Consider the following 25,057-nt stretch of genomic DNA (forward strand, 5'->3'; position numbering starts at 1 on the left):
CATTCTCTCTTTGTCATTGTACATGGAATGCATATTATTAGCATATATCCTATATCAAAATACAATTTCCTGAAAAGATTCATGAATCAAGAGACTCCTCTTGTGACGATCTTGTTAGACCCATCTACTATTATCCCATAGCAGATAAACCTTAAGGTGTGTATATATACTCATAAAATACAATGAGGGAACGCATGAAAGCACAAGTGTTCCTTTATTCATTTCCAGAATATTTTTCATTGCAGTACGTACCTTGTGAAGAAACTTAGAAAAGAATAAAAGAGCACTTGCACGTTCATGTGTTCCTTTATTCGTATGAGCATGTATACACACACACCTGATGCGCCTTGTCAGTACGGAAAATAACGTCCTTAAAGTTTACTAACGGGATCGGGTGGTCAGACTCGCTGACTTGGTTGACTCATGTCATCGGTTCCCAATTGCGCAGATCGATGCTCATGATGTTGATCACTGGATTGTCTGGTCCAGACTCGATTATCTACAGACCGTCGCCATATAGCTGGAATATTGCTGAGTGCGGCGTAAAACTAACCTCGCTCACTCCTTAAAGTTTATTTCTTCTGTTACCAGGTCCAGCTATACGACCAGATCGTGTTTGAGAGTGTCAAGTCTCCAGGACACTACTTCCACACCAGCGACCCGTTCCAGATCGACAATTTCTCATGCGGGTACGTTCATCTTCAACATGCCATTGTGCCTTTGCAGTCATTATAGATTAAAAGTACATTTTTGAGATGACCTTCCAGTACAATAGCTTCTTTGTTGCAATAGATAGGACGTTTCGGTGTAGATTCTATCGCCGTTATCGAGCAAACGATAACATATGACACAAGGAGAAATAGATACGTAAAGGTTATTAAGAACATACAGTTGATGTGGCAATCAACACTCAACCTGATAGTCAACAGAGATCACGGTTGTTACATCCCTACAACTAACAATCAATCAAGAATAATCCACTTTGTCCATCTGGCTTCAATCATCTCCCCAATCCCAACAAGCCTCATATCAACATACTGTACACCAACCTCTTCAATTTCATACATTCAACACTCTCGTATATATTTCTCCTTGCTACATATGTTGTGTTTCTTTTGCCGCGTGAGGATTTACACCTCAACGTCGCTTCTATCGCAAAAAAGAAACTGTCTGAGTATACCAAAGGTATTCCTCTTCATCATACTAGCTTCTAGATGCTACTTAAAGAAGATCACCTCAAAATTAAGTTTTACATCATTAATACTTGCAAAGACACGAAGGCCTGTGATCTGTATATCCGCTAGCAGTTTATCATTGTTCGGAGCATCTTATGTCATTTATATTTTGCTATCCCTTTTAACTTACGTTTAACATGGTGCAGCTAAGCGAAACCACAATTAATATATAGAACTAAGACGAAGTTTAACAGCAACAGGATAAATTAATTCTATTTTCGACTACGTCCATCTATGATTAACTCCTCCTTAATCAGTCGCCTTTCAATGAGCACACAATAGCAACAACACGTTAACGTCACCCTGTGTGGACGCTGACAACTGTACATTGTCTCCGTTATCTGGCAACATGGTGCGCATACCATTCACAGTAACACACCTACCACAGGCGGAATGTGTAATTTAGTTACCCTCCGTGGTAGAATTAAATCTTATTCAAATAGTAACTACACATTGCTTCTGTTATTGGAGATAGGGTTTGCTGAAAAACAAGCATTTAATTATTCTTAAAAAACACAGGTGTTAAAAAGGCACTCCATGCTAGTGGGATAAACAAGTTTATAGCCAACATGAAAGGTTGAGGATGAAAGGGGTTTAAATGAGGTTTTGGAGTGGTGGTATGAGTCTGCTTCAGAGAGCATCTTGAAACAACCACACGTGTACGCGTTCTCACGTATCATTTATCATGCTTAACGCAAGAATGGTTTCAAAATCTACACATGCCTTGCTATAGAGGCTTGTAAGTTTAATACGATACAAGATGGTTGTTTATCGCCTCCCTAAGAATGGAATAGAACCCAAAAGGTTGAAGCTTCCTCACCGAGAGACAAGTGGGGCATCATTCAGTGGCTTCACGAATAACAGTGAAATATGCCGGGACACGCCCGACTTCAGACAACACTACAATAGGTTGTAGCTGAAACACCTCTTCGGACGTTCAGGACCTGTAACCTTCACGGATGCTTTGAGACATCAATGTTGGAAAGTACTGAATTATGTTCACGGTCGAATCCGTTGGCCGAAGGTGATAAAAAAAGAAGTATTAAAAATAATTAATGAAGCTGCTTAAGAAGTTTGAGTGGGAGCAATTCAGTGGAAAATAACAGAGCTGGGGTGCTAGGAGTCAGTGGAGAGAAAATCCCTACTGCTTGGTTCATCGGCTAGTCTTCATCCGTGAAATGAATGGCGGCAACTAGCATTGATTTGGGCATTAATGACACGAAAGGGAACGTCTCATTTTGAGCATGTTACCTCCAAACTCCAACACTACCACACCGACACAATACGTTACCATGGCGGTGAACGTGGTTGTATACTTGCAGTTTTGGGATTCATCGAAATACAAAATTGTGTTGGTCTGCATCTACTCCTAGTATAGCACACACGCAAACCTATAGCATACCATTAAGAGTCGGATACTGGATTTACAAGATTGATAGAAATGCAGTAGGAAACAAATGAAGAGAAATCAACTAAAAATGAATATGTATTCCATTTCTTTGGAAATGTTTTATCTGTATGGACATATATTACTATTGTCTGACATGCATTGGCTAGTGGTATGTTCACAAACAAAATAGAATATCCCATACTTATTTTGAATGATGCACACACACACACACACGCACGCACGTACACACGCACGCACGTACACACGCACGCACACACACACACCATACGATACAACAACAAATTATGTACATGACCGTCTTCAATGTACAGATCGATTTCATTGCCCACTCATTACAGTGAGGACACAGAGAATACGTAGAGCACACAGGCAGCTGAAAGTCATGTAAACACTCTCTTCCAACAAATGCGGTCGAATGTACTAAGAGGATAAAACAAAATGTACAGTTTATGTAACGGGTATCACAAATATAACGTCCATCAGATAATCAAAGAATTCTATTATATGCACATTAAAGCGTATATTTTGACTACATCGAAAACGTTTGAATACTCCACCCTCACAGATTCCAGTGATTAGTGGATATAATACTTTTTATGTTATGTTTCTTAGCTGAATGTATCCCCAAAATACACCGTGGAATTCTCAAACATTGATCTGAAGGATCTGTCTACTCTCAGATCCCAACTCCCTGCACCAACGTGCACTGTAGCAGAGCTCACGACCCTAAACCATCAACAAAATTCTGGTACATTCCTTGGATGTCCTCCTTTCAATGATGATCTCATTTACTAGGTGTTAACTACGGACATATGTTGACACGCAGGGTCATCTAACAGTATGTTTCAGCTCGGTACGAGGCCTTCCGTGTTTACTTCGACTCCACCGTCATGGCAAGTTGTGGCGTGGGTGTTTTCATGGTCGTTGGCGTTAAATCTCTCCACATCTTGTTTTCGCCCCGCCACCCTCGGCTGGGGATAGTACATCAATTTATCCTCCCACTCACCCCCGTAGACCTTGGCTCACCCCTGTAGACCTTGTACCAAACCGTGAAGCACACCTGTTGCGTCAAATGAGATTTGACGAGAGATACCGTTACGTTCCGGCCCGCCGCTACAGTGCATTTTGTCATTAAAATGTGGTTTGTGAACCTGGCTTTAAAGTAAAGCTTTGATACGATACGTTTTTCAGTCATAAATACTGGAACTGCTCATCTCAAGGTGCATATTTGTTGAAAGTTGAAAACATCGGTGATGCATTTTTCATATTGAACCAATAAAGCTAATGTATCTAGAAACAGAATAGTTTTATGAAAAGACTTAAGTGGGATATAAAAATATTAATCACTTTCACAGGTATCTCGATACACGCGTTTAAGAGATAGATGCGTCTGATTTGTAGTAGCCTTCAGAATTTGAGATTAACAGATGTGGAAAATTTAATAGCTAGTCTAGCTGATTCAAAATAATGGACATTCGTAAAGCGCTTGCATCCATGCACTTCTGCATGCTCAAAGCTCTGATGCATTATATAATAACAGCAATACATATTTGCATCCCAGACTTAGCTTTCCCCAAACGTGCTGATACTTTGATCTAGTCGAAATACTGTCGAAAGCGGCCTGAAATATATATCTCTCGCTCGCTTACTCAAACTTTCATTAACACATCACGCATGCCGGTTAAAAATCCTTGGAGCAAACACTCAATACCGATTTAAAAACATTGTCTGACACCAAACATTCTTGTTTAAATTTCCCCAAACTAAACTTGAACGTGCTCCGTTGAAGAATATATTTCCTCTTTTGTTTGAGCACGCACATTTGCACCTTCTCACCTCAACACTCGTGACCTGTATCCTCGGCAATTTAGGCGATACCAAAGTGACATGAAATTATCTCGCGAGGCAACCGGCCGCGGCTTCCTGTCTGAAGTCAGAACCTGACACGCATGCGCCCTGTTGGCGTCCGACATTCCACTTAGACTTTACCACTATCCATCACAGAAAATTGGAAACTCATGTTTCAACTCACAAGGGTATTGGAAAAATCTTGCAATTATGCATTTGTGTTTGTTGGACAAACAATTACATGTCAGGGTATTGTTTGATATTCAAATGCATACGCTTGTCATTTTGATTTACTCTACATTCAACATAGTTATCTAGAACATGGCATTTGTTCGTCATATACTCATGGAAACAAATAAGGGAACACATAAAAGTACACCTGTTCTTTTCGTAATTTCCAGAATTTTCACCCACAGTGCAACGACTGGAAAAGAATAAAGGAACACTTTGACTTTCATGTGTTACCTTATCTGTTTCCATGAGGATATTTACCTTTCTACCATGCCTTCTAGCAATCTATAACAAACTGCAGAGTCGTATATGCTTCATACATTGAATCTAACTATTTCCCCGATCAGTACTGATCCTCTCTCAATCTGTAACAAGACCCGGGAAGGTCCGGGGTAGAACGGGTCTTCAGCAACCTATGCTTGCCAGAAAAGGCCAGTATGCTTGTCGTAACAGGCGACTAACGCAATCGGGTGGGCAGGCTCGCTGACTTGGTGGACATCACTGAGAGATGCTCATGTGGTTGAACCCTGGATTGTCTGGTCCAGACGAGAGGTCGAGAGGCACTTGCACAAGTGCCGAGAAAATTATTTAGTCATGAACCTTTGCTGAGCTGCCTCCAGCAGACTGTCCCTTTCTCTGCACTCCACCCTCATAACAAATAGTGAACTGTGTCAATAATGATAGTCTATTAAACAACCTTGTTTTATTTTAAGGAACAATAATCTGCAAACACCTCAGAGTTGGTATGATGTTCTGATTATGATCAGCGTTTCATTGAGTATGTTATGTTTATTAGTTTTCGAGCTAGGCTGCAATTCATCGGTCCGCTTTTGCGCCAAACGGACAAAAGCTGGAATATTGTCGAGGGGCGCGTAAAACTAAATTCACTCACTCACTCCAACGCGCGACCCGTGAAGGTCCTGGGATAGAATAGGCCTTCAGCAACCCATGCTTGCCATAAAAGGCGATTGTGCTTGTGTTAAGAGGCGACTGACAGGATCCCCTGGTCAGGCTTGCGTGCGGCGTAAAACTAAACTCACTCACTCCAACGCGCTATCTTATCTGCCCCTTTTCGCCTTCCTTCGAACAGGAAATATGTTTCGTGGTACGACGCAGTCGGTTATGCGTCAGATCGAGCAAAGAAGTTGTCCCTATTTCACATCACTGATCACCAACCAGCTTCACCAGTGATATATTTAGGATATAAACATTCTGTGTTTTCAATGCAGCTACATTACATGTAGGTTCAATCGCGCTGAATATAATTGGGACAAGGCAGAGGCACGTTAAAAACAATTATGCTCGTAAATTTTACCACTTCAGAAAAAATATTAATTTGACATTATTGGAAATTCGCTGAAAGCTCAGCTTAAACTTCGTTGATCACCCAGGGGTACCTGGTTTGCAAACTTTTAAAGCATTAAGAATATTGGATGTCTATATTAGTGTTACAGTTGGTATCCTTAAGACGCTTTGACAAATAGATGTCGACCCGCTTTTTGTATCATTACCCTAAAAAATACTTACCCTACTTTTGTCGTCTCTACAATATCCCCTACCCAGCTTGTTCCCTTGTTCCCAATCCCCACCCTTCCGCGTGGCGGCAACCAGCACGTGGTGCCTGCGCAAAATGCATACAGTCTCCCTACACCGTAAAGTTCACCTCGGCAAGTTCAGAGCTTGATGTCTTCATCCAGAACACATGGCGTATAATATCACCTTCGATATGAATAGTAATAGGTTCAAGGTGTCCCACAGAAATATAGTTGTCTTTGATCGCCTGCTTCTCGGTGGAGAAAGATAGAGTTACGACTGAACCCTAGACCGCGAAATGCGGCTATACCTCAGAATAGTTCATTGTTGCTAGCATGGCCCCAGCAGAGCAACCGTGTGTTCTATTGCGAAAGGTTTAGTTTATTTCCCTTCTTCACAAATAGACACAGCATTGTAGTTTGGAACAATATCAAGGACAAGGTCGTGACAATAAACAACAAATAACTTTGGCAATAAACACACATCACGAGATACAACTGTGAAAATGCACAGATATCGCAGACTTGTTGCGTCTTGTAGAAGTGAAAAAAACTGTTATAGGTACATAGAATTTTATTCTTCAAAGCAGAGACCATATACCGGTATGTGGTCTTTGTTTAAAGCGCGTGCAAGATTGAAACATCACAAATTCAGGATGGTTGAATCCTCACAGACAGGTTGGTCACCTTCTGTTCGTCATCATCGTTGACAATGATCATCACGTTCAATAGAGGTACGCGATCTTAACTGTACGCCACAGTTAGGAGCCTCCGAAAATGATTTTATTGTTTTTATAAATAAAATGTTATTCGGCACCCAATCGATAAAACTGAAATCAATGTATGAAACCTTCGTTTGCAGGTCCGAGTTAAATCTTGGCGTAGAGAGGTCGAGCTTTACGCTCATAGGAAGCATGCGAGAAACTCTGGAATTGGACAAGTTTGTCAGGGTGGGTTTCTTAACTTCGTCTTCTGAGAATAAATGATCATGTTCTAATCTCTGTTAACCCACATTTTCCGAGACAGTGCCGATTTCTCCATGTCTGTCCGTTCACATTGCAACTGTTCTATCTTTACAGGGTGGATCTGTGATTAGATTATTCCACAAAGAGTTGGAGGCGTATCTGGTCGCGGAGGGCCTGTTTGACGAGGTTGTCACCGAAGATGGTAAGGAACACTGCAAAATGTAACTTACATTTTATTTGATCCGTACTCGTATATTGATCTTCTATGAATATAGAAACAAATATGACCGAGGAACTGTATTCTATTTAAATATATTTTTCAGTTCATTTCCGGGTACGTGCAATCGACCAGCATCGTCCCAAGTCCTTGTCTCCATCTACTTCCGGTATCACCTATTGGCAGATCGAGGCTGAACATAGTATTCTTGATGGTGAGGCAGATTCCTTTCATTTCACATAAAAGTAAACATACGTAAAACCCCTCATGGTTAAACACAATCTGACAGAGACGGAATATAAAACAATTGATTACATCATATGATTCGTTACGTTTCTAGGTGACGTACTGCGCTGGGAACAACAGATTCGCTTACGTCACATGTTGACGCGACAGTATTTGTGTATTGACTCAAGGTCAGAGGTCAGCCTCTGTCCTGACCCATCTGACCCACGGACGGTATTTCGGCTGCACTCAGTTCTCAAGGTAGGTCACGTCGAGTTCTATTCCCTGCATTGGTTTAGAGGCTACCTCTCTTTACCCTTGACTGCAGGAATATTCATTACTATTCACGTTTCCGCTCTATTGAATCATGCTCATGTTACACAGTATGATATTGTTAACGATTGTATTAGGTTGTATTATGTGCATCAGTGTTTGACAAATAGCTAACTGTAGTCTCTGAAATGAACATATTTTGCAGAAATACCAGTTTATAATATAAACAAATATAAAATAGAAGGAATAGAAGCCCTAAGACTTTTTCGGGTCGGTAGGGTAACCTAGTGGTTAAGGCGTTTGCTCGTCACGCTGAAGACCCGGGTTCGATTCCCCACATGGACACAATGTGTGAAACCCATTTCTGGTGTCCCCACGACCTGATATTTCTGGAATACTGATAAAAGCGGCGTAAAACTAAAGTCACTTCCGAGGCTTTCTATACTTTCATGGGTTTTCTTGGACATATTTGTTGCAGGGCATATATTGACAAACTAGTTTAAGTGGATGATAGTGTATCATAGCATACGATGTTGTCCAATAGTATTTGATATTTATGATATTGAAACCAAGTGTATGCTGTTTATTTTCAGGAGCGGGATGAGATCCAGTTTGAGAGCTACGCCCGTATCGAACATATGTTGACAGGATGCTGGTTGCATGCACTCAAAGGTTCCATTCATTCTCATCCCGTCCACAGTCAGTCTATGTTTTGGTGTTTTAAGTCATGCTGGTGTCGGATGCACGGGCTAGGTAACACCGAGGTGTCCTACATCTCGCAGGCCACTCCAATCGTAGTCTTGTATCCAGCCATAGGCAATATACTCATATAGCTGACCTCATATAGCGAAGACTCATTTGTCGGAGTCTTTCTCGAAGTATAGCGGCCGAGCATGATGATTCTATCATACACCATGTTTAGTGTAGTTTATTATCAGACCTGATCATCATCTATTAACCCGTGAAGATCCAGGTTAGAGCTGATTGTCGTAACGGGATCAGGTGGTCAGACTCGATCACTTGCGTGACACATGTCATCGTTGCCTGGTCCAGACTCGATTATTTAAAGACCGCTGCCATGTAGCTAGAGTATTGTTGAGAGCGGCGTAAAACTAAAATCATTTATTCACTGCTACCCAGTATTATCGATTAGTTCTAGTATATTCTCCTATATTCTAGTATATCTACTGTACCTCTCCCTTCCTGTCAGTTCTAGTATACCTTAGGCCTAGTTTACCCACTTTCACTAAACAGTACATTATCCTTCCTGTGTGCCTGCCAACTATTTACCATATATTATTCTGTTGTCTCTGTGCTCGAGGACCCGTGAAGGTCCTGGGTAGAATAGGCCTTCAGCAACCCATGCTTGCCTTAAACGGCTACTATGCTTGTCGTAAGAGGCGACTAACGGGATCAGGTGGTCAGGTTCGCTGACTTGGTTGACACATGTCATCGGTTCCCAATTGCGCAGATCGATGCTCATGTTCTTGATCACTGGATTGTCCGGTCTGGACTCGATTATTTACAGACCGCCACCATATAGGTGGAATATTGCTGATTGCGGCGTAAAACTCAACTCCCTCTGTGCTCGAGATTTCTGTATGTTACAACATACCTTTACGATTTTTACCTTAATACCAGCCTGCATCATAATTAATACTAATCGTAATCATCCTCAAATATTCAACCTATTTCTTTTCCGTTACGAACAAAGAGCTAATGCATGGAAGTAAATATTCTGTTAAAATAGAATGGAGGTAAAAAAACAAGTACTCCAAAATGGAGTATGCAACCAACATTTATACCACTTTGTCTTTACATCCATGCAGAGTGTGAATCGTCGTAAAGGTTTATGTATCTGTCGAGAAAACTACCAAACCTGTCCTCGCTCATCCTTGATATGCTCCAGAGTATATTTCCCGATAAAGCTTCACTTTATCTTTATCGGAACGTATACACTGGATTAACGAGATGATCCTCACTGAGATCTTCTACCCTCTCCTTGTTAACGGGTGGCATGTTAATATCTGTGCATGTAATGTTTCTTGTTCAGATGAAGACTACCAGAAACATCAGTACCAGGACGGTGACAATGAGCGTTCCATGCAAGGTCTACGCTGGGACGGTGCCGCAGTCAGAAAGGTAGATTTTACGGCGCTTTCTGTAATGCAGTGAATAGGCGTTTTTGATAGCTAGAATAAGTGTAAGATTTCACGTTGGCATCTTTCAGTGTATGTTTTAAGCAGTTGTTTTCTTCTATGCTCACAGGTGTCAGCCAGCAATGAGAGTGTCTACGACGACGCCTACACCATACAAAGGGTGGAGAAGGTGGACGTCAGCAACTTCAACTACGTCGCCGGCATGGTGCCCTTCCTCTTCAACCTGATACAGGACGTGCGTGCAATAACCCCTAGTTCATTACATACTCACATTAGTACGTAACATACGAAGACTGGTGATTGGTATATACGGTAATAAGTATGTACATCCAGAATGGAAGTAGGATTTGTCAGTAACTCCCTGTATTAACAATGGTAATGTAATATCTGGTTCTCGTGAAATGAAAGCTGATCGGCAATGTGCTGTTGCTGTATCTGTTACGTTCTTTTTGTAGCGTCGGGGTGCATCACCACTGAACGCGAGGAAGACTCATGGGATACTGATGGTGGGTACATACGTCCAAGAAAATAGTTTTTAACTGTTAGCTCCTAAATCGTGTTTACATTTTAAGATTTTCCACAAGTAAGCAAAACTCACTCACCCTCTAGCACATCGTCATCTTGCTTTCCAGGCTCTGAGAGAGGTGAAGGATTTCATGTTGCCTCAAAACAAACCAGACAAGGACAGACAGAAGCTCATGCGGAACTTACGGGTAAGACAACCAGACTATGCATCAGTGCGTACCCATGACTCACACATGTCCCTGTAAGAAGCGACAGGACAGGTGGGGTGGGCAACCCATGCTTGCGAGAGGCGACTAAAGGGTGATCAGGCCCGCTGACTTGGTTGACACGTCATCGGTTGACACGTCATCGTAGATCGAAGCCCACGCCGTTCAGTTCTGGATTGTGTGGTCCTCGATTATTTACAGACCGCCGCCATGTAGATGAGATATTGCTGAGATCAGCGTAAAACGAAACTCACGCACTCCTTGGAAGCTGCTCAGTCTCTTTGTCGAGTATGTATAATCTGTCGTGATGCATAAATTTGAGAATTCATTGTTGTAAATTTCTTTATTATGAGGAACATTACTTCTAAGAGTTCATCAAGTAAACCCCGTCATTCATAACATAAAGTCTCATTGTTTTTTCACACCTGTGCAGGTGATCGACCTGCTGGTGAAGCTGCTCCAGTGCCCACTGAGAGATGGGGATGAGGAGGCTCACCTTATCAGGATCTTCAAGGAGGCTTACGACGTTCTCCACGCCTACATGATCGGCAAGAGCAGGAAGAACGCCCTCTACTTCGCAAAATACATCGATTTCTTCCAGACACAGTTCACACAGAAGGTGCCACTGACTTTACAGTTTCATTAGTTTCATAATGTAGGGCAAGATCTCATTGCTTAAAGATGTCCCATTTTGAACCGTGTTATCTGTAGCCGAATAGGTCTTCCTTTTTTCTGCTGGAAATGCCCGGAAACGTATGTGAAATTGTATTGTATTACGTATGAAATGTCAGATATATTTCTCTACAACAAACTCTCCAATTGTCCAGGGTGGTATTGGTCTAAACGTGGCCTCTATGATTGTCGAGTTGATCCGTGACAAGCGGAAGATTGTGGATAGGATCACCAACAACCACATCGACATCTTCATTCAACTGCTCAGGTCAAACCAGGTAAGACCACTCATGACAACTGTCTCGCCCCTATCAAATCAAACTGGTATCACTGAACTATCCACTCAATGCATGCGATAAACATTCCGTGAAGATCCCCAGTAGATATGTCTTCAGCAATCCATGCTTGCCACAAAAGGCGATTATGCTTGTTGTGAGAGGCAACAAATGAGATCGGGTGCTCTGGCTAGCTAACTTGGTCGACACAAGTCATCGGTCCCCATTTGCGCATATCGATACTCGTGATGTTCATTCGCTAGATTGTCTGGTCCAGATTCTATTATTTACAGACCGCCGCCATATTGCTGAAATATTGCTGAATACGGCGTAAAACAAACTCACTTACTAACTACTACCCGGTATGGTCTATTTGTCAGTATTAGTTCTAGTATATTCGCCTATAGCTCTATAATTCAACTCACTCACTTACTGATGTGTCCTACTTCCAGAACTACCGGTTCCTGGACCTCCTGCAGGTGCTATGTGTCTGCGACTGCGTGGCTATTCCCAACAACCAGAGCTACATCGTGCAGCAATGGCTGCGGTCCTACAAGGTCAGTCTACAGATTGTCAATTCACACTTATCATATGGTGGTGTATCATGTTTTATTCACCCCTACTCTTTTGAGCAAAGTTTGTCCTAATTACAAAAAAGTCTATGACGGCCTCTTTCAATTTCCATAAACTGGAGCAATGTATACTATATAACTTAATAGAACCCTGAAATCCTTTAAACAATGTGGTGTACTCAACATTATTGAAAAAGTGATCTTGCTCTTTCATGGAACTTGTAAACACCAGTCACCAATTACAAATGGCTTAAACGTTATTTGCTTTTTAGTTAAAGCCAAGTCAATTTCGTTTACATTCTGTAATCTTGTCGATATGATATTACAGGACAGTGTTTACCTAATGGACCGTGGACAGAACATCAACAAGAAGCCGAACATCGTCTACATCTCTGTTGACAGCGGGGCCCACTGGGTGGCGCTGCACCACTTTGTTGACGTGAGTCTAGCCTTGCAGCACAATGGCCGGATTACCTGAACATACACTGGTCAATTACCAGAAGCCCGGGCACACATTTGTTTACACATGATTTCGTGACGATCTGTCGTCTGATGCTTTTCGTTTGTGTACAGATTATAACTATTGTTAGCGTATTGATTACATTTTAAAATATTGATTATTTTTCACAATGAACCTGTATGTGGAATTCAGCACAATGCACATATTCTTGTGGCAAACTTGTCTTGATTAATTGATGACAGCCACAAAACAATGGCATCGGCTCTGTTTTTATATGTCAAGTACTTTAAAACTGTTTTTAGTATGTAGTTTGACATCAACCACTACCAAACAGATTCATTCGGTAAGTACTTCTGTACACATGTAGCGTGGCTTGCACCCGATCCATTGGATGTGAACTAAGATGCTAATTTTCACCGTTTCCAGCCAAACAGTCCTGAATATGATGAAGAGAAATATCAGTTCCTGCTGCATCAGCTCGAGCTCTTTGAGGCGTTCTGCTTTGTGAGTAGTCCATGTCTGTAGCAGTCTGACTTCTGGTGTGTACATCACATCAAAGATTTCACAGGGCGGTGGGGCAGCCTAGTGGTTAACGCGTCCTCTCATCACGCTGAACACCCGGGTTTGATTCCCCACATGGGTACAATGTGTGAAGCCCGTTTCTGGTGTCCCCCGCCGTGATATTGCTTGGATATACCCAGAAGCAACCTAAAGTTATACTCGCTTCATCAAGGATTCCTCGGCTATAAGCTTTTAAAATTACATGCTTTTTAAAAGAGCTTTTGAAGCACATTCACCGTTATGTTGGTGAGCTACTTGACCCACAGTCGAAATTTAGATTTGTCACATTTCCTAACCTAATCTTGCATTAAAAAGTTAAATGTATTCCGTAGTATTTACGAGTTTATTGTTATATAAAGGGGCGGAATGATTTCGCCATACACGTGATCACGCGAGAGTTCGGCTATATCACATGGGAGGATGTGTTCCTGTGTATCCAGTCGGAGCTTCTGCCAGACTCGATCAGGGCCAAGTTCTGTGAACTCATCATTGGTAAGTGTCGTGATTGCATCTGCTCATACGGCACAAGTGTCATGTTGTATCGGGTTGTCATGTTGTATTATGCCAACACTCTGATCCAGCAGTTCAAACTTATGCCGTATGTCAATTCTGTATGTTTTTATTGTTCCTGCTGTTGACACATATAAAGCCACCACATGGGTACAGTTTGTAAAACCAGCTTCTGGTGTACCCCGCCCTGATATTGCTGAAATATTGCTTAAAGCTTCGTGAAGTTAAACTCACTCGCTCACTGCACTGATCAAGTATTCCACAAAGACAGCAGTTAACATCACGAATGCTGGATATGGAACTGGATGTGTCGTTTCATGTCTGTGTTATGTAAATGAACTGAGATTCCAGCTCCAACAGCTTTTCATCTACAACAATCTCGTTTAGGTTTGTTCGTGGACGTCGGCAACAACTACTCAGTGCTTGACAACCCCAACATCTGCTTCGTCTACGAGTACGTAGGCTCCAAGGACTCCGACCGAGAACAGACTCAGTATGTAAGTATGTGGTCGTCTGCGGCTTGTGGTCAAGCTTGACATGCTGGAGTCGGGTCCAGACGCTTGTCTGTCTGTAGAGTGCTCTGTCGTCTGTCTCTCTGCGCATGCTCTGTCAATGCAAAGATGCATTTCCGGTGTTGCGATTAAAAGGACATATCTTGTGCACACGGCTTGCATGATACTATAACTTTGTATGAGAATCCTGATGAATCTAGTTTGAAACCATCTGTTCCTTTTCACTTGCATTTACAGAAAATCCAATTTCGAGAGATGAATTCTGAAGTATTTTAGACGTAAATATAATAATTTTTGTTCACCAGTTATTATATAATAGCTTGGTTGAATACACTGCTCATACTTGTTCAGCTTCGAGCTTCCGTTTGGGTAACCTGTTACAGTGAAAATGGCCACAAGGACCTATCTGATTATACAAGAGGTCAATTTGCAGTTACCGAATCGCTTACATTAAAAAAAAGTGGTAACAACATGGTTTTTCGTCCTTTTTAACAATCAATGATCATAACATATTTGAAATATTTTTGTGTGACCGGGTTAGCTGAAATCTGATTGGGAGTCGTACCAAGCCATACTGGAAGAATGGTGTCTATCGTATGCCAGAAGCATGTAGATGTAAGCACAGAGGGCACTTTGTTCTATAGATTCTTGCCTTTCTTCACGTTAGATACGTCTTACCTCAAGCACCCAGTTATGACGTTTGGTAGATGTGCTATTGAATGAATGTCATTACTCTAGTTGGTTGTGTCACGTCCATGTTTTTATTAGCATTTTATCCTTACAGACCACACCCCAAAACGGACCGGTAAGAACACAAACCCCTCTTGGGTGGACTATCTGACAACATCAACCTCTATTATTCAAACACTCCACTAACGCATCTCCTCTTGTTTCGAAATCGTGATGACATCTGACCTGCTGTATTTTGTTTGCGTTGCTCACTCATTTGCACTGTAGGCTGTTTTAACACTGTATATGAGTAACACATGGGATGGGCGTTTTCTTGTCAAGTATGTGATGTGTGCTATCCGTGCTCTGTAAAGAATAATGTAACACAGTCTGTTCACACGAACAGGCACTTTACTAATCAACGTGAATCACCGTCGTCTAATGTCTGATAGTTTTTAGAGCATGGGGTGAGAGTAAAGGAGATACCAGGAGTAGACAAAGAATTCGGGGATTAATCCACCAGGCTGACTGTCTTACTTGAAAGCCGCAAGGTCAAATCTGCCGGGACCTTGACCGTCATTCACGGACGCATACACAGGACATATACATACGTGACATACTTCATTATATTTACCTTTGATTTGTAGTGACGGACAAGAGAGAACGCATTTCTAAGACATTTGAAACGGCATTATTTACTTCGAAAATGAAACCATGATATCCACTCTTGCGCTCTACTCAGCATTTGATACCGATGAGAGACCGTTATTGACCTCGACCTTTGTGGTACATTTATCATTGTCTTCGTAGAATGATATACACACGTAATGGTAGATAGTAGCAAGAATATCCGAATAGAATGTGTCCGTAGTTTTGGTGCTGTTTCACCTTTTCACTGCGGCATGTACGTGAGTGATCATACCAGTCGTAGCGCCAGTAGAAGGGTATGAGGTAGCAGGACGCCTGCGCTGCACCCGCTGTCGTGCATGGCCCTTGCTGTACCTTTGAAGTGCATGTTTCTTTAAATAGTCTTCTCTTTCTTTTGAAGACAATGCCAGTCAGTGAATCGTGATCTGCACATAAATATTTCCCCCAGCGTCGCAGTCTCGCCCAATGTTTGATATACAAGGCTCCTGCAGATATTGAAAATATAACGTGACTTAAACTGCTGTGGAGCCTTGAATGTCGTGACTTGTTAATATGAAGTGTATATTTTCCTGTGTATAGAGTAACAGTAGATTCCATCCTACCTGCCGTAGGTCGTAGAATTTCGTTGAACAGTTCGCATCCGTTATGTTTTTACCTGTAGAATATAGATTTACTAAAATCTGACATTTTCGTTGATTAGAAAATGAGAATGGTTTTGTTTGCATCAAGCGTTCTGCTGTGTGAACTTAGGGGAAGTCACTGTCATGTCTGCCACACTCGGGGGCTGGGCAGAAGGAAAGCAGTCGGGGTAGGGACTCTTTGCACCTGCTCGCTAATTAGCCTTTGTTTGCTTTCCCGTACCCCAGGAGCACACGGCCGAACGACGGGACAGCGGCGAGGTAATGTATCTGTAGGGTCACGTGATGATTGTAGATATGTGCCATACATACAACTGTACCTACTGGGATAGGCCTTTCTCCAAAGGCAAGAGCGTCCCATAGCCTTATCAAAGCTGAAATTTGATATAGGTTAGTCGACAGTCTTATATTATCGACACTCTTGCCTCTGGAAGAAACGCCATTGCAATAGATATCTAAGTACGCTAGGAGTTTCGTGTGTCGTGATCATATTATCTTTGGCTATCCTGCTGCAAAAGAGATATTTCTGAGACGTGAAATAGTTCTAACTTCTGTGATGACCATCGGTCATTCATTGTTTCCTAAATTCATTGTTACAGTTGTTACACTTGTTGGAATAGTGCCAAAAGCTCACATAAGTATTACACATGTAAAATGGAAAATATCTGTATGGCATCATTTGTCTAATTTGTGTTTTGGATCTTTTATACAGATAAGACATGAAAATACATATAATGGTATTTTTCAACAATTACATCGATAATAAGGATCTTCATCATGACCAAGTTGAACTTTCTTCGCCTTAAATACAAATACCTACTCGAAATGTACCAAAGCTTAATGTTATCTCAAGAATGCACAATGGGGTGGGCAGTGGTGATTCACAAAACCTTCTCACTTATTCTGTCTTTGAGTTTGATATTTGTTCTAACCACACACTGTGCCTGTATCACATGGTCCTGATGGCTTGCTAATGATGTATCTACATATACCCAGCTCTACTCCGGTAACTAACTCGTCCAATCACGTGTTTTATTGTTCTAACAACTGAAGAACATACTCACATAATACTTCTCACTCTGCAAATTGTGTTGTCCCGTTTCAAATGTTTTATCCTAACATGCGGTTCAGGTAATGCTGCTTCACGCATATGATGTTGGAATGTCGAGCTTCTAGAAATTGTCACTTTTAATCATATTTTTATTATTAACTGTAATTGTAGATACGTAATGATACGGTATGTGTGCGTGATGCACGTGGGAAATTTTCTGTCATTGTGTCTTGTACTTGTAAACCAGGTGGTCAAAGACCTTGTCACCATCTTCCCAGTGCTCAGAGACTGGTTAGCGGACTTCCTTGCGCAGAACTGTACAATGACGGCATCAATGATCGGTCTGAACCTTCTTGTAGAACAGGTAAATCTTTGGCTTGTTCAGATCTGTTCGTTAGTCATGTGTCCCAGGTCTGATCATTCACAGGAGATGACCTCGCATACTCATGTCATTTAGAATCCCATATTTGTCGGTGAACACCACACATTTCCACGAAACCATTTGTTTTACTAATGTAATGAACTTTTTTGATATACTTCACTGTCCGCTGTTCTGTGGTGACGTCGCTGAACGTACTTTTCTAATGGTTATAAATCTCAAATTCCACCCACGCTTAGGTACTCCGGCTACTGCACCACCTGGTGAAGTTCGGATACTACATGGATCTGGATGACGTCAGGAAGCTGCTGCCTCCATTACTCAGCCTGCTGGACGGGCGCCATGACGTCCCCTTCCCCAAAGACAAAGACAAGGGCAAAGGTTCGAGTATAACCTGACGTTTGGCGTCTGACTTAGCTGCCAGTTGTTAGATTACCGATATAGGTTCATTTTACGAAGGCCAGGTAGCCGTCGCCTTGATATTATTGAAACAGTTCTACATATGCCGTAAACCACACGCACAACGAAAACCTGTAACATGTACTGTACCGTTCCTAGTGGAAGCACACAGACTGGTGGTGATCTTGTAGTGCTCCGTCAGTCATAATGTCGGATTGCCGTTTTCAGAACTGTTGAGCATTACCAACTGTTTTCTCTAGGTTATTCCAAAGAGGCAAGCAAGTCCGTCGCCCAGTATAGAAACACGACCCGGTTTGAGCAGAGTCCAGAAATGGAGGCCATCGTCAACGCCAAATACCAGTAAGTAGATGAACAGTCATGTTATCCATTTGATGACATGTATATAGAAGGAGTATTAGTCCATCACAACACTGTTTCTGACTATACACAACAACGGTCTTTTCAGGGCCATGTGGGTGCTCGATCTTCTCCTGACATTCCAGAGAAATCTACGGCTGAAGGTGAGATACGTAACGACAAAGTCATTTTCACAATCATGAGATGTCAAGTCTTCAAAATGTTTCACTGCTTCAAGGTCCTTGTATAACTGATTTTCAATGATCCAGTCATATAATTTTAATCAACACATTTTCTTTTTAAACCCTAGAATAGACGTGGACGTCCTGGTTAGAATTGATCTTCAGTAACCCATGGTTGTAGGAAGAGGTCATAACGGGATCGGGTGATCATGCTCGCTGACTTGGGTGAATCCGTTCCCCATTGCGCAAATCGATACTCATACTGTTGATCATGCTTCTTCATCTATTGCCTACAGTTCCTTTCATTCTCCCTTCCTGTAGGTATTTGTCACCAAGTTCAAGTACGGTGAACTGGGCGCTAAACAAGGGGCTATCAAGAAGAAGTCCCAAACGGTGCTGGAACCGCTCCTATACGAGACGTATGACCCAACTGACACGTCAAAGTAAGTGGTATCATAATTATAGCAATTGTTCCTTTGTCTTTGGCTTTTATTTTCCACATGCAGTTGACTACAACATTTGAACCTCGTCCTGATATGAATGTTGTAATGCTACAGTTTAAATTCTGTTTACTTTGTGACTGTCGTGCTCTGCTGCCAGGAAATCGCTGAAGAAGCAGAAAGAGGTGCTGAAAGAGCTGAAGGAGATGTTCCATGCATCCGCCATCTTTGATCTAGACAGCACCACTGCTATACTACTGGTCAGTACTAGACTCGCACGATTATAATGAACTATCGGACACTGGAATACAATTTGCTGAAGATGCTAGCACGTCTCTGCCTTATCCCTAGTTTTACCTATATTATCTGAAGACCATTTCAGAGACAGATAAAAGAATGTATTACAGTATTTCAGTTACTAGTAGACCCGTGAAGGTCCGGGGGTAGAATAGGCCTCCAGCAACCCATGCGTGCCATAATAGGCGACTATGCTTGTCGTAAGCGGCGACTAACGGGATCGGGTGGTCAGCTGACTTGGTTGACACATGTCATCGGTTCCAAATTGCGCAGATCGATGCTCATGCTATTGATCACTGGATTGTCTGGTCCAGACTGGATTATTTACAGACAGCCACCATATAGCTTGAATGTTATCGAGTGCGGCGTAATACTCACTCACTCATTTACTAGTATCAAAGGTGAGCTTAAGAGATACAACTACACGGTTGAAGACGATTCCAGGGTTGTGAAGGGGTGTATGATGGTGTCAAATGTGTCATATAATTATATTCTAACAACTGCACTTGTGTACCCAACCAGGATCTGTCTAACTACAAGTCTGACAAGATGGTGGTCAAGTCCCTGGACATCCTGAACAAGATGTACTCATCACAGAACGACATGTTTAAACTGGCGGAGAGAGCTCAAGTGAGTATTCGGTGACCCTTAATAAATGTTTCGAGTCGCGTCTGTCAGAATCTCCAGGCGTTCTTGACGATCCGAGGATGGCTTGCCAGTAAGGAATATCTCCTACACATTTGTATGCATTTCGTCTCTCGCTAATACCTGTCTTTGTGTGTAGGTGCTGCTCACTCACGACTCTGCACGTGTTCACCGCGAGGTTCAGAGGTCACTACCGACATTGAGACGCCTGTCACGTGCGAAACTAAATGACCAGCAGGTGCAGCTGATGAGTGATGTCCTTGACGAATTAGCAGAGTGAGCTATCTCCTCATTTTTTGCATAAAGTATCAAGCGTAATGTCACTCATACCTTGAAGGAGTCAAACAACGTTGTGCCCGTTATCTGTGTAAATGTGGTCAGTTACAACCTATACTCGTAGAAACAAGTAAGGGAACGGAAGAACAAGTGTTCCTTAATTCTGTTCCAAAGCTGTGAAGAAACCTTGAAAAGAGTACAGGAACACGTGTACTTTTATGTGTTTATATATACAAGTAGAGATTATTATACAAGTAGAGGTTATATAATACAAGTAATGATTCTTCTTCACTTCCTCTGATTGTTCCCCTTATGTTACAGGTTCTGTCACCTCCCGAAGACCTCAGATGAACCGCACCACATGAACCAGAACATAATGATAAGTCACGGTCAGTACATTTCAAACTTGATGTTTTAAACAAGACCCACTTCTGCACTTCCATTCCACAGAACAATTGTTGTGCCACTTTAGAAGTTTGCAATTGCTATGCCTAAATATAGATACACCGTTACAGAAAAGTAGGTTATATTCCATTTTGCGAGCATGCCACTAGTCGGTGTCAATACATATGAGGAAACGTTATTTATATCCATATTGATGAAACATTTCCAAACGAATAGAATGTATTGTCACATTTTCTCTTAATTTTTCTTCATCTGTCTCCTCCTTGGCTTCATTGTTTGTATTTCATCAATCTTATAAATCCAATCTCACCTGCATTTTGGTATGTTTCCCCCGAACATGAAACGCTGCATTTCTTTATAATTTACCAATAACACAACTTCCCTTTGTTTTCAGGACTTCTGAAGATTGTTCTGGACATTCTCTCTCAGGAAATTGATTCTCGTTTGGTAGTAAGTATTTCGCACTTTTGACGGTTTCTACCCTGAAAGAAGAGCTAATTTGTTCACAAGTTTCTCGAAGTAGTGTAGACCATTCAGACTTGATTCGATAATGGTGTTGCAGGAACAGTACAAGGGAATGGAGACTGTGTTCAGGAAGACGTTGTATCTGCTGCAGCTGTTAACCAGAGAGAACCAGCGCGTGCAGGAGCAGCTGTTCGAACACCTAGACACCCTGCTGGATGTGCAGATCGTGCGGTCAGATCTGGCTCTGGCGCTCAAAGAGGTACCCCGCAGCCGAAGTCGTTTCCTCATCGATGGGATAAGGATGTTTTACTATGAAATAATTAGCTGATCAGAAAAAGCACAGTCTGATAGATTTCATTCATCCAAAACGTAATGTAATTCGTAGTGACTGTTTTGCAATAACGTCAATATCTGAATGCCTATTTCAGCTGTTTATAGGAAACCAGGCTACGTGTCTCAAGGTCTACTCCCGTCAAATACAGAGGATTGTTCTGTTGTCCGCGGAGAATCAGCATCGAGCTCCAGAATTCCTCGAGCTCTTGAAAGTCCTCGTGAAGGTAGAAGGACTGGACTTGACAATCAAACGCAACCAAGCGCTGGTGATGAAGTACATTATGCAAACCTTCAAGAAGGCTGCCTATGTACTCGACCAGCCCCGAGATCTCAGGTAAGTGGATATGAGATGGATACAGTACAGATAGTACAGGAACACGCTGAAATATGTTATTGATATATTCATTTACATCTCTGCTTCAGCGTAATTACAATTATTTTGGGGTTTTTTTCCAGGGAGAAGATTCTCACTAACAAGACAGAGCGAGGCCACCTGACTTACTTCATCAGCCTAGTCGATCTACTAGCAACATGTGCTGAGGTACACGAATTAATCCTGAACGACCTAAGTCCACAAAAACTTTAGGTTAAATGTTAACTAAGTTCTTTTTAATCACATTGCCTTTACTCTGTCAGGCTGATTAACTTAGTTATTGTAGCATTAGTTTTAATAGTTGTGTTCGATTCCCCTTATTTTGATGTTTTAATAGAGGTCATGATGATGTTACTAGCAGCTGCTTCGACTACTATGCACACCCTCTGTATCTGACCATGCAGGGTGAGAACAAGTTCATCGAGTCCTTGTGCCAGACAATCCTGCCTGTGGAGGAGCTGCTGTGGGTGATGAACCACCCCCACATCGACACCAACCTCAAGAAGCCGTTCATCAAGTTCATGCTGTGGGTGTACATGAAGACAACCAGCAACTTGGTGGAGAGCGGTGCGGCAGACTTACAGCATGACAAGTGAGGCCTTTGTTCCAATTCCAGGAATGCCAAATACACTATATTAAGGCTTGTTGTAACCCATGACCTGGCTGCCGATAAACTTATTTCAGGTATATTTTAGAAAAGCCTAGTTCACTTTTTGATTTGAGGATGGATTCCGATATTTGGTGCACCCCGAAGGAATTGTCATGGCTAATACAGGTACTTAGTGAGGAATAGGTAGTTCCTCTCCATCAGCTTTGAGCACAACTACATGATTATTATTACTATCATTATTGGCATTGTGCGTTGCAGAGACATGTGGGAGTTTATTACGTCAGCGAGCGGTGAGATCAATCAGCTGATAGACTACTGCTCGCACCACCCAGACAGGATAGCTCAGCTCCTCAAGTCTCAGCCCCCAAAGAGGTACCCACACAGGATCCCTGAATAGTTGACATGGCAACATTCTTTGTACAATCGTATTGTTCCAGGTCTTGAAATACCGAAGTAGCCATGTTGTGTTAGAGCCATTGTCACGCATTAAACCTAGCAAACTTAGACTCAGAATTATACGTTAGATTGTCCATACCGAGTCCTAAAACCCTAGAAGAAAGTCGCGTCCGCTAACCTTTCCATTTGACCAATCGGAACACGGCTTACCAAACCGCGAAATTTTACATTAGCACATACCTTTTGGATGTCTGTACCTCATTGATTCCGAATACTGTTTTCCGCACGATCACTTCCGAGTGACGCATATGGGGCACGCCACAACATTGAATAAACAGTCTCTGGAAATAGCGTTTAGTCAATGGTAACAATGTCATTAGCAAGCCCTAAGCGTATATACTGCAGGTCTTTACAGTTTCTTTAGTTGAGAGATCAGTGTCAGTGACAGAGGAATTTTGTAAGTCCCGCCGAAACAGTAGCCGCTGTCTGATTGGTTAATTCCGTTCGGTTATCTAACATTTGATTGGACAGTCATAGGTAACTCAAAGATCAGCTGACGCGACCTTCTACTTATGTTTGTATGAATAGCACTGAGCATAAGTTACTTAAACCGACAATAAACCACTAATAACGATGCTGGGACGTGTGATTCTATCACATCTTCATCAACTGTTTTTTGTTGTAGCTGTGTAGCCGAGGGGCACGATACCCGTGCAGTCATGCATGGCAGTCTCTTCTACATCCTGGACGCAGTGATGCCTTTCCTCCACGTAAGTAGTTCATTTATCTCAGATATGGCTTATTGTGCAGGTGTACTAAGGAGATGACTAATATCAAACGAGCTGTGCTCGGGGTAGTTCTGTGAGTTCTGTGACAATGCTTTGCAGACGATTGAGACTTCGTCAATATCATGACGACGAATAACTCTAAGAATGTCTTAATTTATTTTCACCCACCCTTTGCTGTTACAGATCTTCTACACAGTGTTCTACCTCCCGGACAAAGATGTGTACCCTAATGAGGTGTTCACTACGGAGAGCCTTGCTAACGCCCTCACTGTGAGTATATGCATCACATTTATGCCTCCATGTTTAACATTAGACAAGAAAATAATCCAGATGACACGCAGATTAACAGCACCATCTTCATCTAACGTCGTGTGTTGTCAGGCTCTTTGCGACGTCCTCGGCTCCCACATCACGAGCCCGCATCAGATGAAGAATATGGTCACCTGCGTCACCACCATCGTATCCGTGTCCAACAGCTCAAAGACGGTAGGCTGTAATAATACATTTTAGGAAATTCCCTAAATAATGGAAAACGTCAGAAAATTCTCCGACGCTGAAACATTTTGTCGCTGTTGATAATGTGCCGACCTGAGGTCATCCTTGTCCGGTAGTCACGTTGTTGTTGTATGTTGATGCAGGTGCTGGTGAATGTGCTGGAGAAGCTGACAAGCGAGATGAGGTTCGAGAACAACACAAGTGCTGTACGAAGGGTACGTGTGATGCTTGACAGAATACTCAACAGAAGGCAAAATGATTACACTACTGACTCATCCCGACATATTCCTGGTTCTGAACTAACAGCATAAAATGAGGCCATTTCAAGCATTGCATTCGCGATGCGCATACCACACATTATTAACACTCTGAAGGGTGGTGGGGTAGCCAAATGGTTAAACTGTTCGCTTATCACCACAAAAACCCCAGTAGAAAGCGGAAAGCCACTTTCTTGTGTCCTCTGTCGTGATATTGCTAGAATACTGCTAAAAGCGGGGTAAAACTAAACTCGCTCACTATAAACATTCAACCATTCGTAATATGAGGTAAATCGGAAAATGCCTATAGCTGTTACTGAATCAATGTTTAAGGGTAACATGGAGTACTATGCTGCTGAGCTGGAGCTGAACGCAAAGTTCCATACGTTTACAAAGAACTGCAGCGTCGTGCACAGCGGCCACAACACCGTCAGTGCCCAGCTGAAGTACAAGAAAAACAAAAGGGGTAAGTGCTCTGCCTCTCGTAACACCGCTAGTCCCTTAAGACAGTTAAGCAAGGATAAATGAATGTAAAAGAATGAATTTGAAAAAAAAGTTCTTAAAA

General features: G+C 42.1%; 1 protein-coding gene across 6 annotated transcripts in view; it reads left to right on the forward strand.

Annotated features, from left to right (window-relative positions):
• The window catches only part of LOC137258981 (inositol 1,4,5-trisphosphate-gated calcium channel ITPR3-like), a 169,699-nt gene that overhangs the window by 121,997 nt on the left and 22,645 nt on the right, over positions 1–25,057 (forward strand). For 2 of the 6 annotated variants that reach the window (XM_067796680.1, XM_067796683.1), the window contains exons 9-46: positions 592–689; positions 7,120–7,207; positions 7,337–7,424; positions 7,546–7,653; positions 7,780–7,925; positions 8,531–8,609; positions 9,991–10,079; positions 10,206–10,331; positions 10,552–10,602; positions 10,729–10,809; positions 11,261–11,446; positions 11,655–11,777; positions 12,227–12,331; positions 12,675–12,785; positions 13,233–13,310; positions 13,727–13,859; positions 14,265–14,374; positions 15,174–15,194; positions 17,643–17,759; positions 18,014–18,155; positions 18,434–18,533; positions 18,640–18,694; positions 19,034–19,155; positions 19,313–19,412; positions 19,972–20,079; positions 20,234–20,370; positions 20,692–20,759; positions 21,170–21,225; positions 21,338–21,499; positions 21,669–21,907; positions 22,030–22,114; positions 22,351–22,538; positions 22,815–22,928; positions 23,638–23,722; positions 23,924–24,010; positions 24,122–24,226; positions 24,379–24,450; positions 24,826–24,958. In XM_067796680.1, coding sequence (XP_067652781.1) covers positions 592–689; positions 7,120–7,207; positions 7,337–7,424; positions 7,546–7,653; positions 7,780–7,925; positions 8,531–8,609; positions 9,991–10,079; positions 10,206–10,331; positions 10,552–10,602; positions 10,729–10,809; positions 11,261–11,446; positions 11,655–11,777; positions 12,227–12,331; positions 12,675–12,785; positions 13,233–13,310; positions 13,727–13,859; positions 14,265–14,374; positions 15,174–15,194; positions 17,643–17,759; positions 18,014–18,155; positions 18,434–18,533; positions 18,640–18,694; positions 19,034–19,155; positions 19,313–19,412; positions 19,972–20,079; positions 20,234–20,370; positions 20,692–20,759; positions 21,170–21,225; positions 21,338–21,499; positions 21,669–21,907; positions 22,030–22,114; positions 22,351–22,538; positions 22,815–22,928; positions 23,638–23,722; positions 23,924–24,010; positions 24,122–24,226; positions 24,379–24,450; positions 24,826–24,958 — 4,096 coding nt within the window. Of the gene's footprint in view, positions 1–591; positions 690–7,119; positions 7,208–7,336; positions 7,425–7,545; positions 7,654–7,779; positions 7,926–8,530; positions 8,610–9,990; positions 10,080–10,205; positions 10,332–10,551; positions 10,603–10,728; positions 10,810–11,260; positions 11,447–11,654; positions 11,778–12,226; positions 12,332–12,674; positions 12,786–13,232; positions 13,311–13,726; positions 13,860–14,264; positions 14,375–15,173; positions 15,195–16,572; positions 16,606–17,642; positions 17,760–18,013; positions 18,156–18,433; positions 18,534–18,639; positions 18,695–19,033; positions 19,156–19,312; positions 19,413–19,971; positions 20,080–20,233; positions 20,371–20,691; positions 20,760–21,169; positions 21,226–21,337; positions 21,500–21,668; positions 21,908–22,029; positions 22,115–22,350; positions 22,539–22,814; positions 22,929–23,637; positions 23,723–23,923; positions 24,011–24,121; positions 24,227–24,378; positions 24,451–24,825; positions 24,959–25,057 lie in introns of all 6 variants that reach the window. The other 4 variants (XM_067796679.1, XM_067796682.1, XM_067796681.1 and 1 more) reach the window with 2 other exon arrangements.

This window comes from Haliotis asinina, chromosome 12 (genome assembly GCF_037392515.1).
Source record: "Haliotis asinina isolate JCU_RB_2024 chromosome 12, JCU_Hal_asi_v2, whole genome shotgun sequence".
NCBI classification, from domain to species: domain Eukaryota; kingdom Metazoa; phylum Mollusca; class Gastropoda; order Lepetellida; family Haliotidae; genus Haliotis; species Haliotis asinina.